Source organism: Oncorhynchus keta, chromosome 15 (assembly GCF_023373465.1).
Source record: "Oncorhynchus keta strain PuntledgeMale-10-30-2019 chromosome 15, Oket_V2, whole genome shotgun sequence".
In the NCBI taxonomy this organism is placed as follows: domain Eukaryota; kingdom Metazoa; phylum Chordata; class Actinopteri; order Salmoniformes; family Salmonidae; genus Oncorhynchus; species Oncorhynchus keta.
This window is the reverse complement of record NC_068435.1, coordinates 8419512-8434856: the sequence shown is the minus strand read 5'-3', so window position 1 is coordinate 8434856 and position 15345 is coordinate 8419512. Positions and strand designations below refer to the sequence as shown.

The window sequence follows — 15345 nt, the reverse complement described above, 5'->3', positions numbered from 1 at the left end:
GTAAACTAAACCTACCAGTATATGCTGTAAACTAAACCTACCAGTATATGCTGTAAACTAAACCTACCAGTATATGCTGTAAACTAAACCTACCAGTATATGCTGTAAACTAAACCTACCAGTATATGCTGTAAACTAAACCTACCAGTATATGCTGTAAACTAAACCTAACAATATATTCTGTAAACTAAACCTACCAGTATATGCTGTAAACTAAACCTAACAATATATTCTGTAAACTAAACCTACCAGTATATGCTGTAAACTAAACCTAACAATATATACTGTAAACTACACCTAACAATATATACTGTAAACTATACCTAACAATATATACTGTATATGTATTATAAAACATTTAAATACATTTATGACAACTGCAGATTAGCTCTACAGAGAATGCTTGTGGTAAACATTTATCTCTATGCTCTACCTTAACCTTACATTGTGTTGTACATTTTGAATTGTAAACATCTGTAGGGTGGCAATCCTTTGTCCGTCCGTAAAAATAGTATAGTTAAACACATTGAAGGAGGTTTATATCCTGAGGCCTGACAATATGCCGACTGATATGAGGTTATATCCTGAGGCCTGACAATATGCCGACTGATAAGAGGTTATATCCTGAGGCCTGACAATATGCCGACTGATATGAGGTTATATCCTGAGGCCTGACAATATGCCGACTGATAAGAGGTTATATCCTGAGGCCTGACAATATGCCGACTGATATGAGGTTATATCCTGAGGCCTGACAATATGCCGACTGATATGAGGTTTATATCCTGAGGCCTGACAATATGCCGACTGATATGAGGTTTATATCCTGAGGCCTGACAATATGCCGACTGATATGAGGTTTGTATCCTGAGGCCTGACAATATGCCGACTGATAAGAGGTTATATCCTGAGGCCTGACAATATGCCGACTGATATGAGGTTTGTATCCTGAGGCCTGACAATATGCCGACTGATAAGAGGTTTATATCCTGAGGCCTGACAATATGCCGACTGATATGAGGTTTATATCCTGAGGCCTGACAATATGCCGACTGATATAAGGTTTGTATCCTGAGGCCTGACAATATGCCGACTGATAAGAGGTTATATCCTGAGGCCTGACAATATGCCGACTGATAAGAGGTTATATCCTGAGGCCTGACAATATGCCGACTGATATGAGGTTTGTATCCCGAGGCCTGACAACACGCTGACTGATATGAGGTTTGTATCCCGAGGCCTGACAACACACTGACTGATATGAGGTTTATATCCCGAGGCCTGACAACACGCTGACTGACATGAGGTTTGTATCCCGAGGCCTGACAACACGCTGACTGATATGAGGTTTGTATCCCGAGGCCTGACAACACACTGACTGATGTGAGGTTTGTATCCCGAGGCCTGACAACACACTGACTGATGTGAGGTTTGTATCCCGAGGCCTGACAACACACTGACTGATGTGAGGTTTGTATCCCGAGGCCTGACAACACACTGACTGATATGAGGTTTGTATCCCGAGGCCTGACAACACACTGACTGATATGAGGTTTGTATCCCGAGGCCTGACAACACACTGACTGATGTGAGGTTTATATCCCGAGGCCTGACAACACGCTGATTGATATGAGGTTTGTATCCCGAGGCCTGACAACACACTGACTGATATGAGGTTTGTATCCCGAGGCCTGACAACACACTGACTGATATGAGGTTTGTATCCCGAGGCCTGACAACACACTGACTGATATGAGGTTTGTATCCCGAGGCCTGACAACACGTTGACTGATGTCAGGTTTGTATCCCGAGGCCTGACAACACACTGACTGATATGAGGTTTGTATCCCGAGGCCTGACAACACGTTGACTGATGTCAGGTTTGTATCCCGACAACACACTGATTGATGTTAGGTTTGTATCCCGAGGCCTGACAACACACTGACTGATATGAGGTTTGTATCCCGAGGCCTGACAACACGTTGACTGATGTCAGGTTTGTATCCCGAGGCCTGACAACACACTGATTGATGTTAGGTTTGTATCCCGAGGCCCGACAACACACTGACTGATGTCAGGTTTGTATCCCGAGGCCTGACAACACACTGACTGATGTTAGGTTTGTATCCCGAGGCCTGACAACACACTGACTGATGTTAGGTTTGTATCCCGAGGCCTGACAACACACTGACTGATGTTAGGTTTGTATCCCGAGGCCTGACAACACACTGACTGATGTTAGGTTTGTATCCCGAGGCCTGACAACACACTGACTGATGTTAGGTTTGTATCCCGAGGCCTGACAACACACTGACTGATGTTAGGTTTGTATCCCAAGGCCTGACAACACACTGACTGATGTTAGGTTTGTATCCCGAGGCCTGACAACACACTGACTGATGTTAGGTTTGTATCCCGAGGCCTGACAACACACTGACTGATGTTAGGTTTGTATCCCGAGGCCTGACAACACACTGACTGATGTTAGGTTTGTATCCCGAGGCCTGACAACACACTGACTGATGTTAGGTTTGTATCCCGAGGCCTGACAACACGTTGACTGATATGAGGTTTATATCCCGAGGCCTGACAACACGTTGACTGATATGAGGTTTATATCCCGAGGCCTGACAACACACTGATTGATGTTAGGTTTATATCCCGAGGCCTGACAACACGTTGACTGATATGAGGTTTATATCCCGAGGCCTGACAACACGCTGACTGATATGAGGTTTATATCCCGAGGCCTGACAACACACTGACTGATGTTAGGTTTATATCCCGAGGCCTGACAACACACTGACTGATGTTAGGTTTGTATCCCGAGGCCTGACAACACGCTGACTGATGTGAGGTTTATATCCCGAGGCCTGACAACACGTTGACTGATGTTAGGTTTGTATCCCGAGGCCTGACAACACACTGACTGATGTGAGGTTTGTATCCCGAGGCCTGACAACACGTTGACTGATGTCAGGTTTGTATCCCGAGGCCTGACAACACACTGACTGATGTGAGGTTTGTATCCCGAGGCCTGACAACACGTTGACTGATGTTAGGTTTGTATCCCGAGGCCTGACAACACACTGACTGATGTGAGGTTTGTATCCCGAGGCCTGACAACACGTTGACTGATGTTAGGTTTGTATCCCGAGGCCTGACAACACACTGACTGATGTGAGGTTTGTATCCCGAGGCCTGACAACACACTGACTGATGTTAGGTTTGTATCCCGAGGCCTGACAACACACTGACTGATGTTAGGTTTGTATCCCGAGGCCTGACAACACACTGACTGATGTGAGGTTTGTATCCCGAGGCCTGACAACACACTGACTGATGTTAGGTTTGTATCCCGAGGCCTGACAACACGTTGACTGATATGAGGTTTATATCCCGAGGCCTGACAACACGTTGACTGATATGAGGTTTATATCCCGAGGCCTGACAACACACTGATTGATGTTAGGTTTATATCCCGAGGCCTGACAACACGTTGACTGATATGAGGTTTATATCCCGAGGCCTGACAACACGCTGACTGATATGAGGTTTATATCCCGAGGCCTGACAACACGCTGACTGATATGAGGTTTATATCCCGAGGCCTGACAACACACTGACTGATGTTAGGTTTGTATCCCGAGGCCTGACAACACGCTGACTGATGTGAGGTTTATATCCCGAGGCCTGACAACACGTTGACTGATGTTAGGTTTGTATCCCGAGGCCTGACAACACACTGACTGATGTGAGGTTTGTATCCCGAGGCCTGACAACACGTTGACTGATGTCAGGTTTGTATCCCGAGGCCTGACAACACACTGACTGATGTGAGGTTTGTATCCCGAGGCCTGACAACACGTTGACTGATGTCAGGTTTGTATCCCGAGGCCTGACAACACACTGACTGATGTGAGGTTTGTATCCCGAGGCCTGACAACACGTTGACTGATGTTAGGTTTGTATCCCGAGGCCTGACAACACACTGACTGATGTGAGGTTTGTATCCCGAGGCCTGACAACACGCTGACTGATGTCAGGTTTATATCCCGAGGCCTGACAACACGTTGACTGATATGAGGTTTATATCCCAAGGCCTGACAACACGTTGACTGATGTCAGGTTTGTATCCCGAGGCCTGACAACACACTGACTGATGTGAGGTTTGTATCCCGAGGCCTGACAACACGTTGACTGATGTTAGGTTTGTATCCCGAGGCCTGACAACACACTGACTGATGTGAGGTTTGTATCCCGAGGCCTGACAACACACTGACTGATGTGAGGTTTGTATCCCGAGGCCTGACAACACGTTGACTGATGTTAGGTTTGTATCCCGAGGCTTGACAACACACTGACTGATGTTAGGTTTGTATCCCGAGGCCTGACAACACACTGACTGATGTGAGGTTTGTATCCCGAGGCCTGACAACACACTGACTGATGTTAGGTTTGTATCCTGAGGCCTGACAACATGCCGACTGATATGAGGTTTATATCTCGAGGCCTGACAACACGTTGACTGATGTTAGGTTTGTATCCTGAGGCCTGACAACATACCGACTGATATGAGGTTTATATCCCGAGGCCTGACAACACGTTGACTGATGTGAGGTTTGTATCCCGAGGCCTGACAACACGCTGATTGATGTTAGGTTTGTATCCTGAGGCCTGACAATATGCCGACTGATAAGAGGTTATATCCTGAGGCCTGACAATATGCCGACTGATATGAGGTTATATCCTGAGGCCTGACAATATGCCGACTGATAAGAGGTTATATCCTGAGGCCTGACAATATGCCGACTGATATGAGGTTATATCCTGAGGCCTGACAATATGCCGACTGATATGAGGTTTATATCCTGAGGCCTGACAATATGCCGACTGATATGAGGTTTATATCCTGAGGCCTGACAATATGCCGACTGATATGAGGTTTGTATCCTGAGGCCTGACAATATGCCGACTGATAAGAGGTTATATCCTGAGGCCTGACAATATGCCGACTGATATGAGGTTTGTATCCTGAGGCCTGACAATATGCCGACTGATAAGAGGTTTATATCCTGAGGCCTGACAATATGCCGACTGATATGAGGTTTATATCCTGAGGCCTGACAATATGCCGACTGATATAAGGTTTGTATCCTGAGGCCTGACAATATGCCGACTGATAAGAGGTTATATCCTGAGGCCTGACAATATGCCGACTGATATGAGGTTATATCCTGAGGCCTGACAATATGCCGACTGATATGAGGTTTGTATCCCGAGGCCTGACAACACGCTGACTGATATGAGGTTTGTATCCCGAGGCCTGACAACACACTGACTGATATGAGGTTTATATCCCGAGGCCTGACAACACGCTGACTGACATGAGGTTTGTATCCCGAGGCCTGACAACACGCTGACTGATATGAGGTTTGTATCCCGAGGCCTGACAACACACTGACTGATGTGAGGTTTGTATCCCGAGGCCTGACAACACACTGACTGATGTGAGGTTTGTATCCCGAGGCCTGACAACACACTGACTGATGTGAGGTTTGTATCCCGAGGCCTGACAACACACTGACTGATATGAGGTTTGTATCCCGAGGCCTGACAACACACTGACTGATATGAGGTTTGTATCCCGAGGCCTGACAACACACTGACTGATGTGAGGTTTATATCCCGAGGCCTGACAACACGCTGATTGATATGAGGTTTGTATCCCGAGGCCTGACAACACACTGACTGATATGAGGTTTGTATCCCGAGGCCTGACAACACACTGACTGATATGAGGTTTGTATCCCGAGGCCTGACAACACACTGACTGATATGAGGTTTGTATCCCGAGGCCTGACAACACGTTGACTGATGTCAGGTTTGTATCCCGAGGCCTGACAACACACTGACTGATATGAGGTTTGTATCCCGAGGCCTGACAACACGTTGACTGATGTCAGGTTTGTATCCCGAGGCCCGACAACACACTGACTGATGTCAGGTTTGTATCCCGAGGCCTGACAACACACTGACTGATATGAGGTTTATATCCCGAGGCCTGACAACACACTGACTGATGTTAGGTTTGTATCCCGAGGCCTGACAACACACTGACTGATGTCAGGTTTGTATCCCGAGGCCCGACAACACACTGACTGATGTCAGGTTTGTATCCCGAGGCCTGACAACACACTGACTGATGTTAGGTTTATATCCCGAGGCCTGACAACACACTGACTGATGTTAGGTTTGTATCCCGAGGCCTGACAACACACTGACTGATGTTAGGTTTGTATCCCGAGGCCTGACAACACACTGACTGATGTTAGGTTTGTATCCCGAGGCCTGACAACACACTGACTGATGTTAGGTTTGTATCCCGAGGCCTGACAACACACTGACTGATGTTAGGTTTGTATCCCAAGGCCTGACAACACACTGACTGATGTTAGGTTTATATACTGAGGCCTGACAACACACTGACTGATGTTAGGTTTGTATCCCGAGGCCTGACAACACACTGACTGATGTTAGGTTTGTATCCCGAGGCCTGACAACACACTGACTGATGTTAGGTTTGTATCCCGAGGCCTGACAACACACTGACTGATGTTAGGTTTGTATCCCGAGGCCTGACAACACGTTGACTGATATGAGGTTTATATCCCGAGGCCTGACAACACGTTGACTGATATGAGGTTTATATCCCGAGGCCTGACAACACACTGATTGATGTTAGGTTTATATCCCGAGGCCTGACAACACGTTGACTGATATGAGGTTTATATCCCGAGGCCTGACAACACGCTGACTGATATGAGGTTTATATCCCGAGGCCTGACAACACACTGACTGATGTTAGGTTTGTATCCCGAGGCCTGACAACACGCTGACTGATGTGAGGTTTGTATCCCGAGGCCTGACAACACGCTGACTGATGTGAGGTTTATATCCCGAGGCCTGACAACACGTTGACTGATGTTAGGTTTGTATCCCGAGGCCTGACAACACACTGACTGATGTGAGGTTTGTATCCCGAGGCCTGACAACACGTTGACTGATGTCAGGTTTGTATCCCGAGGCCTGACAACACACTGACTGATGTGAGGTTTGTATCCCGAGGCCTGACAACACGTTGACTGATGTTAGGTTTGTATCCCGAGGCCTGACAACACACTGACTGATGTGAGGTTTGTATCCCGAGGCCTGACAACACGTTGACTGATGTTAGGTTTGTATCCCGAGGCCTGACAACACACTGACTGATGTCAGGTTTGTATCCCGAGGCCTGACAACACACTGACTGATGTTAGGTTTGTATCCCGAGGCCTGACAACACACTGACTGATGTTAGGTTTGTATCCCGAGGCCTGACAACACACTGACTGATGTTAGGTTTGTATCCCGAGGCCTGACAACACACTGACTGATGTTAGGTTTGTATCCCGAGGCCTGACAACACGTTGACTGATATGAGGTTTATATCCCGAGGCCTGACAACACGTTGACTGATATGAGGTTTATATCCCGAGGCCTGACAACACACTGATTGATGTTAGGTTTATATCCCGAGGCCTGACAACACGTTGACTGATATGAGGTTTATATCCCGAGGCCTGACAACACGCTGACTGATATGAGGTTTATATCCCGAGGCCTGACAACACACTGACTGATGTTAGGTTTATATCCCGAGGCCTGACAACACACTGACTGATGTGAGGTTTGTATCCCGAGGCCTGACAACACGCTGACTGATGTGAGGTTTATATCCCGAGGCCTGACAACACGTTGACTGATGTTAGGTTTGTATCCCGAGGCCTGACAACACACTGACTGATGTGAGGTTTGTATCCCGAGGCCTGACACCACGTTGACTGATGTCAGGTTTGTATCCCGAGGCCTGACAACACACTGACTGATGTGAGGTTTGTATCCCGAGGCCTGACAACACGTTGACTGATGTTAGGTTTGTATCCCGAGGCCTGACAACACGCTGACTGATGTGAGGTTTGTATCCCGAGGCCTGACAACACGTTGACTGATGTTAGGTTTGTATCCCGAGGCCTGACAACACACTGACTGATGTGAGGTTTGTATCCCGAGGCCTGACAACACACTGACTGATATGAGGTTTATATCCCGAGGCCTGACAACACGTTGACTGATATGAGGTTTATATCCCGAGGCCTGACAACACGTTGACTGATGTTAGGTTTGTATCCCGAGGCCTGACAACACGCTGACTGATGTGAGGTTTGTATCCCGAGGCCTGACAACACGTTGACTGATGTTAGGTTTGTATCCCGAGGCCTGACAACACACTGACTGATGTGAGGTTTGTATCCCGAGGCCTGACAACACGCTGACTGATGTGAGGTTTATATCCCGAGGCCTGACAACACGTTGACTGATATGAGGTTTATATCCCGAGGCCTGACAACACGTTGACTGATGTTAGGTTTGTATCCCGAGGCCTGACAACACACTGACTGATGTGAGGTTTGTATCCCGAGGCCTGACAACACACTGACTGATGTTAGGTTTGTATCCTGAGGCCTGACAACATGCCGACTGATATGAGGTTTATATCTCGAGGCCTGACAACACGTTGACTGATGTTAGGTTTGTATCCTGAGGCCTGACAACATACCGACTGATATGAGGTTTATATCCCGAGGCCTGACAACACGTTGACTGATGTGAGGTTTGTATCCCGAGGCCTGACAACACGCTGATTGATGTGAGGTTTGTATCCCGAGGCCTGACAACACACTGACTGATGTGAGGTTTGTATCCCGAGGCCTGACAACACACTGATTGATGTGAGGTTTGTATCCCGAGGCCTGACAACACACTGATTGAAAGGATTTAAATAAGTGCAGAATAGACTAAGGGGCTCAGAACTGCAGAAATGGTTACGTTCTTGGCTTCCTAGTGTTGTCCTCCCATTTTCATGATCAAGATTCATTCATGTGTCAGGCATCGCTCATTAGATTCACCCCCGCCATGAGAGACACGTGTGTTCAAACAACCTCACGGATTCACAAATGAAAGAGACATGTTCATCTGTATGCCCCGTGCCATCTACATATGAGAGCTGTGTGAATACTGAAAGCAATTGAATAGATAAAGAAAGGCTTTGATAGCAACGAACTCGAATCAAATAAACTCTCAGTAGCGTTCCAGAGGACTCTGCTACAGTTGCTGTTCTGCTTCTCTTTCAGATCGTAAAATGAGAATAAGAGTGAGCCTTAACAAAATGTCACCGTTTAAAGTACCCGTCTTTATTTTCTATAGCCTATGGTAGAGTTGATTAAGAGATAAGAATAAATGTGTAAATTCTTATACAGCCTGTGTCATTCCTGCTAAGTGTAAGGATCTTCTGTCTTCGTAGTTGACACAGACCTCCTTGTTGCAGTACGTAGCTGTACAAATCCTTCTGATTTGCCAACTCAGTGCCATTCAACAATAGTCATTGAAGTATTATCTCTGGTATAATTTCATATTTTTGTTATAATTTTTATCCAGTGCAACTTACAGTAGGGAGTGGAAACATTTTCAGACATTTTTCCAACGTACTGGTACCCCCCAAGCACAATACATATCCAACAAAACCACACGGGACCATTCACTGAGGGAGTAGCATGGGGTCCCTAGCACGCCGCCAACCCCCCCAAAAAGGATAAATGAACAGAAGGAAGGGTCCCCCTCCCACCCTTGTATTGTGTAACAATACGAGCTGACCTCTGCCTGGTGGATATATGTACCAGCCATTCGGTTTAGCTGCCACAATCACGTAATCACTGAAGTCAAATCAAATCAAATGTATTTATATAAACATTCTTACATCAGCTGATATCTCAAAGTGCTGTACAGAAACCCATCCTAAAACCCCAAGCAGCAAGCAATGCAGGTGTAGAAGTCCATTCATTACTTCATGTTGGAGGTGCCCTATCAAAAAACAGAATTGTTGAGCAGGAGACGTAAATGGACACCAAGGGGGCCTGGTTCAGGAGGATGCAATGTTACAGAGCGTTCAGATAGAAAGCCATTTTGCAGATTGGGTATAGTCGTCTGTCTGGGGATACTGTCAGCTCTATGAGCAAACTTTCTGAAAGTTTCTCCTCACTAAATAAACCCCCAGAACTTGTTTTTACCCTGCTATTAAAAAATAAAATAAAAACTCTGTAGTCTTCGTGCAGTCTTTTATCAAGATGTTTTCTACACGAGCAGATCATGGAGATGGGCAAAAGCCTGTGAACTCAAGACTCTCTGAAACACGTTTCTCTGTTGCTCATAACATATATCCTTCTTGTGAATTCACATCTCTAACAAATGAATAAAAACTTACAGAAATATTGAATAACACAAGTAGCATGAACTCCTTTATTTAATATTTATGTACTTTACCCAACCTGTACGTTTTCCATATTTAGCACAGTCACACATTCACCTATTTACTGTAGAAATACAGCCCAGAAACTCTTACCTTGCCCACGTAGAGTGGCTCGTCCCCCATGTACTCCTCCAGCACAAAGAACTGGTTCCACACCCAGCTGCGCCTCTGCCTGTGGTGTGCCCCCCCTTCGCCGCTCCTTTGGTACATCCCGACCTGATGCAGGGGCACTGAGTTCAAGGTCAGGCCAGAGCAGCCCATCTCCCAAAGGGGTACGAGCACAGTCAACACGCTAATCACACTCCACATGGGGGGACAGTTCAGTCGCATCTTTTTTGATACAATTTGTTTGTTGAAATTTTACTGGAAAAGACTCAAGAAGAAGCGTTGTCCACCATCCACCAGCCTTGTCCACCATTCACTGAATAAACTGGGGGTTCAACAGAAGAGACACTCCAGGTGGTGTTTAACGAGCAAGTGTATCCTTCAGCAGACAGACCGATGAATTGTGATTGCTGGTTGCCAAGGTGTCAGAACACGTCTACTTCACACCTGCAGTTGATAATTGGAGCCTATCAGAAAGAATGAGAAAGATAGGTGAGGGGAGGGGGAGAAAGATAGGGGATGGGGAGAGGGAGAAATAGAAGGGAGGGGAGGGGGAGAGGGAGAAAGATAGGGGAGGGGAGAGGGGGAGAGGGAGAGGGGGAAATAGAAGGAGGGGAGGGGGAGAGGGAGAAAGCGAGGGGAGAGGAGAGGGAGAAAGAGAGGGGAAGGGGAGGGAGAAAGAGAGGGGAGGGGAGAGGGAGAAAGAGAGGGGAGGGGGAGAGGGAGAAAGAGAGGGAGGAGCAGAGGGAGAAAGAGAGGGGAGGGGGAGAGGGAGAAAGAGAGGGGAGGGGGAGAGGGAGAAAGAGAGGGGAGGGGGAGAGGGAGAAAGAGAGGGGAGGGGGAGAGGGAGAAAGAGGGGAGGGGGAGAGGGAGAAAGAGAGGGAGGGGAGATGGAGAGGGGAGGGAGAGGGAGAAAGAGAGGGAGGGAGAGAGGGAGAAAGAGAGGGGAGGAGCAGAGGGAGAAAGAGAGGGGAGGGGGAGAGGTAGAAAGAGAGGGGACAGGCAGAGGGAGAAAGAGAGGGGAGGGGAGATGGAGAGGGAGAAAGAGAGGGGAGGGGGAGAGGGAGATAGAGAGGGGAGGGGGAGATGGAGAGGGAGAAAGAGAAAGAGAGGGGGGGAGAGAGACAGAGAGGAGAGGGAGAAAGAGAGGGGAGGGGCAGAGGGAGAAAGAGAGGGGAGGGGAGAGGGAGAAAGAGAGGGGAGGGGCAGAGGGAGAAAGAGAGGGAGAGGAGAGGGAGAAAGAGAGGGGAGGGGCAGAGGGAGAAAGAGAGGGGAGGGGGGGGGGAGAGGGAGAAAGAGAGAGGAGGGGCAGAGGGAGAAAGAGGGGGAGGGGGAGAAAGAGAGGGAGGGGCAGAGGGAGAAAGAGAGGGGGAGGGAGAAAGAGAGTGGAGGGGGGTGGATATAGAGAGGGGAGGGGGAGAGGTAGAAAGAGAGGGGAGGGGAGATAGAGAAAGAGAGGGGAGGGGAGAGGTAGAAAGAGAGGGGGAGGGGAGATAGAGAAAGAGAGGGGAGGGGGAGATGGAGAAAGAGAGGGGAGGGGGAGAGGTAGAAAGAGAGGGGAGGGGGAGATAGAGAAAGAGAGGGGAGGGGGAGATAGAGCAAGAGAGGGGAGGGGAGGGGGAGAAAGAGAAAGAGAGGGGGGGGAGGGGGAGATAGAGAAAGAGAGGGGAGGGGAGGGGAGATAGAGAAAGAGAGGGGAGGGGAGGGGGAGATAGAGAAAGAGAGGGGAGGGGGAGATAGAGAAAGAGAGGGGAGGAGAGATAGAGAAAGAGAGGGGGAGATAGAGAAAGAGAGGGGAGGGGGAGATTGAGAAAGAGAGGGGAGGGGGAGAGGTAGAAAGAGAGGGGAGGGGGAGAGGTAGAAAGAAGGTAGGGTGGAGAAAGAGAATAAATGTAAGGATGAACATTCTCATGCCACGGCGTATATGATAACAAGCATTGATAACACAAGTGGACACTTCCTTTTAGATGCTCAAAGGAACAAGGAAGCAGTCATACAATACAGAACTGCTCACTCCGCAGATTCCCTGGGAGCGATTTGTCTGCTCATATCAACGTGGAGAAAACCTTCTCTCATTGTCTCTGTGTGACTTGCTGTAGCTCCTGGTAGAGCCCATGCCTTTTGAGTTGTGTGGAAATGACATCAGCAGTCTGCTCACTTCCAGAAGCCTTTGTTTGCTCTTACTGTAAGAGATAAAAGAGCGCTATGCCTGTGGGCAGCTATATGACGAGAATACTCCAGCTGCACAGCATTACAATGGCGTTTGCTTGGCATTCAGTATTAGGCCTATACACCAGTGGAGGCTCCTCAGAGGAGGAAGGGGAGAACCCTCCTCAGCGAATTTCATAAAAATAACAATTTTAAAACATTTAAAACGTTTTTGCGATAAAACTAGACTAACAATATTCACGTCACCATATAATTGCCTAAAACACACTGTTTGGCAATGGTCTACAGTAGCCTCAACAGCACTCTGTAGGGGTAGCACCATGGTGTAGCCAGAGGACAGCTAGCTTCCGTCCTCCCCTTGGTACATTGACTTCAATACACAACATAGGAGGCTCATGGTTCTCTCCCCATTCCAGAGACTTACACAGTAGATATGACAACCTCCGGTCGTCCTCCAACCTATCAGAGCTCTTGCAGCATGAACCGACATGCTGTCCACCCAATTAAAGGATCAAAGAATGAATCTAGAACTGAAAGCATAAGCTACAGCTAGCTAGCACTGCAGTGCATAACATTTTTGAACAAATTAATTTATTCCAAAATGAAGGAGAAGCAAGAGAGAGATTGCTATTTTTTTTCCCAGTTTCAACTCCCATACGGACTCGGGAGAGGCGAAGATCGAGATTTAGTGTATTTAACTGAAGTTACTTTGAAAATAGTAGTTCCCTACATCAAAACTACTGTGTGATAAATTATCATATCTAAGTCTGAAATGTCATAGACTACAAATTGAAAGACAAAAGTCAGATGTTCACAGAATGTGTAATGTGCCTATCAAAAAATGTCAAGTGAGAATTATTCAGGTCTGCTGCTGAAAAAGAAAGAAAATGGTTGCTAACTACAACTACTGAATCTACCAAGATTTGAAAATGTGTTTAACTAACACTAAACTACTTCAAAAAGTCTTGTTAAAATTACTAGTTGATCTACACGTATTTCACTACTGGGTCGTATTCACTAGGCAACTAGCCATGGAAGGCCTCAATCATCTCTTTACCGTTCTAAAGACTGGGGAAGTTTTCTTTTCAGAGACACAAAGGGTTGAGTAGTAGATTAAATCACTTTCAGAGATACAAAGGGTTGAGTAGTAGATTAAATCACTTTCAGAGACACAAAGGGTTGAGTAGTAGATTAAATCACTTTCAGAGACACAAAGGGTTGAGTAGTAGATTAAATCACGTTCAGAGATACAAAGGGTTGAGTAGTAGATTAAATCACTTTCAGAGATACAAAGGGTTGAGTAGTAGATTAAATCACTTTCAGAGACACAAATGGTTGAGTAGTAGATTAAATCACTTTCAGAGACACAAAGGGTTGAGTAGTAGATTAAATCACGTTCAGAGATACAAAGGTTTGAGTAGTAGATTAAATCACTTTCAGAGACACAAAGGGTTGAGTAGTAGATTAAATCACTTTCAGAGATGATGACACAAAGGGTTGAGTAGTAGATTAAATCACTTTCAGAGACACAAAGGGTTGAGTAGTAGATTAAATCACTTTCAGAGATACAAAGGGTTGAGTAGTAGATTAAATCACTTTCAGAGACACAAAGGGTTGAGTAGTAGATTAAATCACTTTCAGAGACACAAAGGGTTGAATAGTAGATTAAATCACTTTCAGAGATACAATTGGTTGAGTAGTAGATTAAATCACTTTCAGAGACACAAAGGTTTGAGTAGTAGATTAAATCACTTTCAGAGATGACGATACAAAGGGTTGAGTAGTAGATTAAATCACTTTCAGAGATACAAAGGGTTGAGTAGTAGATTAAATCACTTTCAGAGATACAAAGGGTTGAGTAGTAGATTAAATCACTTTCAGAGACACAAAGGGTTGAGTATTAGATTAAATCACTTTCAGAGATGACGATACAAAGGTTTGAGTAGTAGATTAAATCACTTTCAGAGACACAAAGGGTTGAGTAGATTAAATCACTTTCAGAGATGACGATACAAAGGGTTGAGTAGTAGATTAAATCACTTTCAGAGATGACGATACAAAGGTTTGAGTAGTAGATTAAATCACTTTCAGAGACACAAAGGGTTGAGTAGTAGATTAAATCACTTTCAGAGACACAAAGGGTTGAGTAGTAGATTAAATCACTTTAAGAGATACAAAGGGTTGAGTAGTAGATTAAATCACTTTCAGAGACACAAAGGGTTGAGTAGTAGATTAAATCACTTTCAGAGACACAAAGGGTTGAGTGGTAGATTAAATCACTATCAGAGATACAAAGGGTTGAGTATTAGATTAAATCACTTTCAGAGACACAAAGGGTTGAGTAGTAGATTAAATCACTTTCAGAGACACAAAGGGTTGAGTAGTAGATTAAATCACTTTCAGAGATGACGATACAAAGGGTTGAGTAGTAGATTAAATCACTTTCAGAGACACAAAGGGTTGAGTAGTAGATTAAATCACTTTCAGAGATGACAATACAAAGGGTTGAGTAGTAGATCAAATCACTTTCAGAGACACAAAGGGTTGAGTAGTAGATTAAATCACTTTCAGAGACACAAAGGGTTGAGTAGTAGATTAAATCACTTTCAGAGATACAAAGGGTTGAGTAGTAGATTAAATCACTTTCAGAGACACAAAGGGTTGAG

General features: G+C 46.0%; 1 protein-coding gene across 1 annotated transcript in view; it reads right to left on the bottom strand.

Moving 5' to 3' along the window:
* Positions 1–10812, bottom strand: part of LOC118371384 (cadherin-7-like) — a 143290-nt gene extending 132478 nt beyond the window's left edge. Inside the window, exon 1 of the mRNA XM_052463150.1 lies at positions 10499–10812. Coding sequence (XP_052319110.1) covers positions 10499–10735 — 237 coding nt within the window. The 5' untranslated portion in view covers positions 10736–10812. The remainder of the gene's footprint in view (positions 1–10498) is intronic.
* Positions 10813–15345: the final 4533 nt, after the last annotated feature.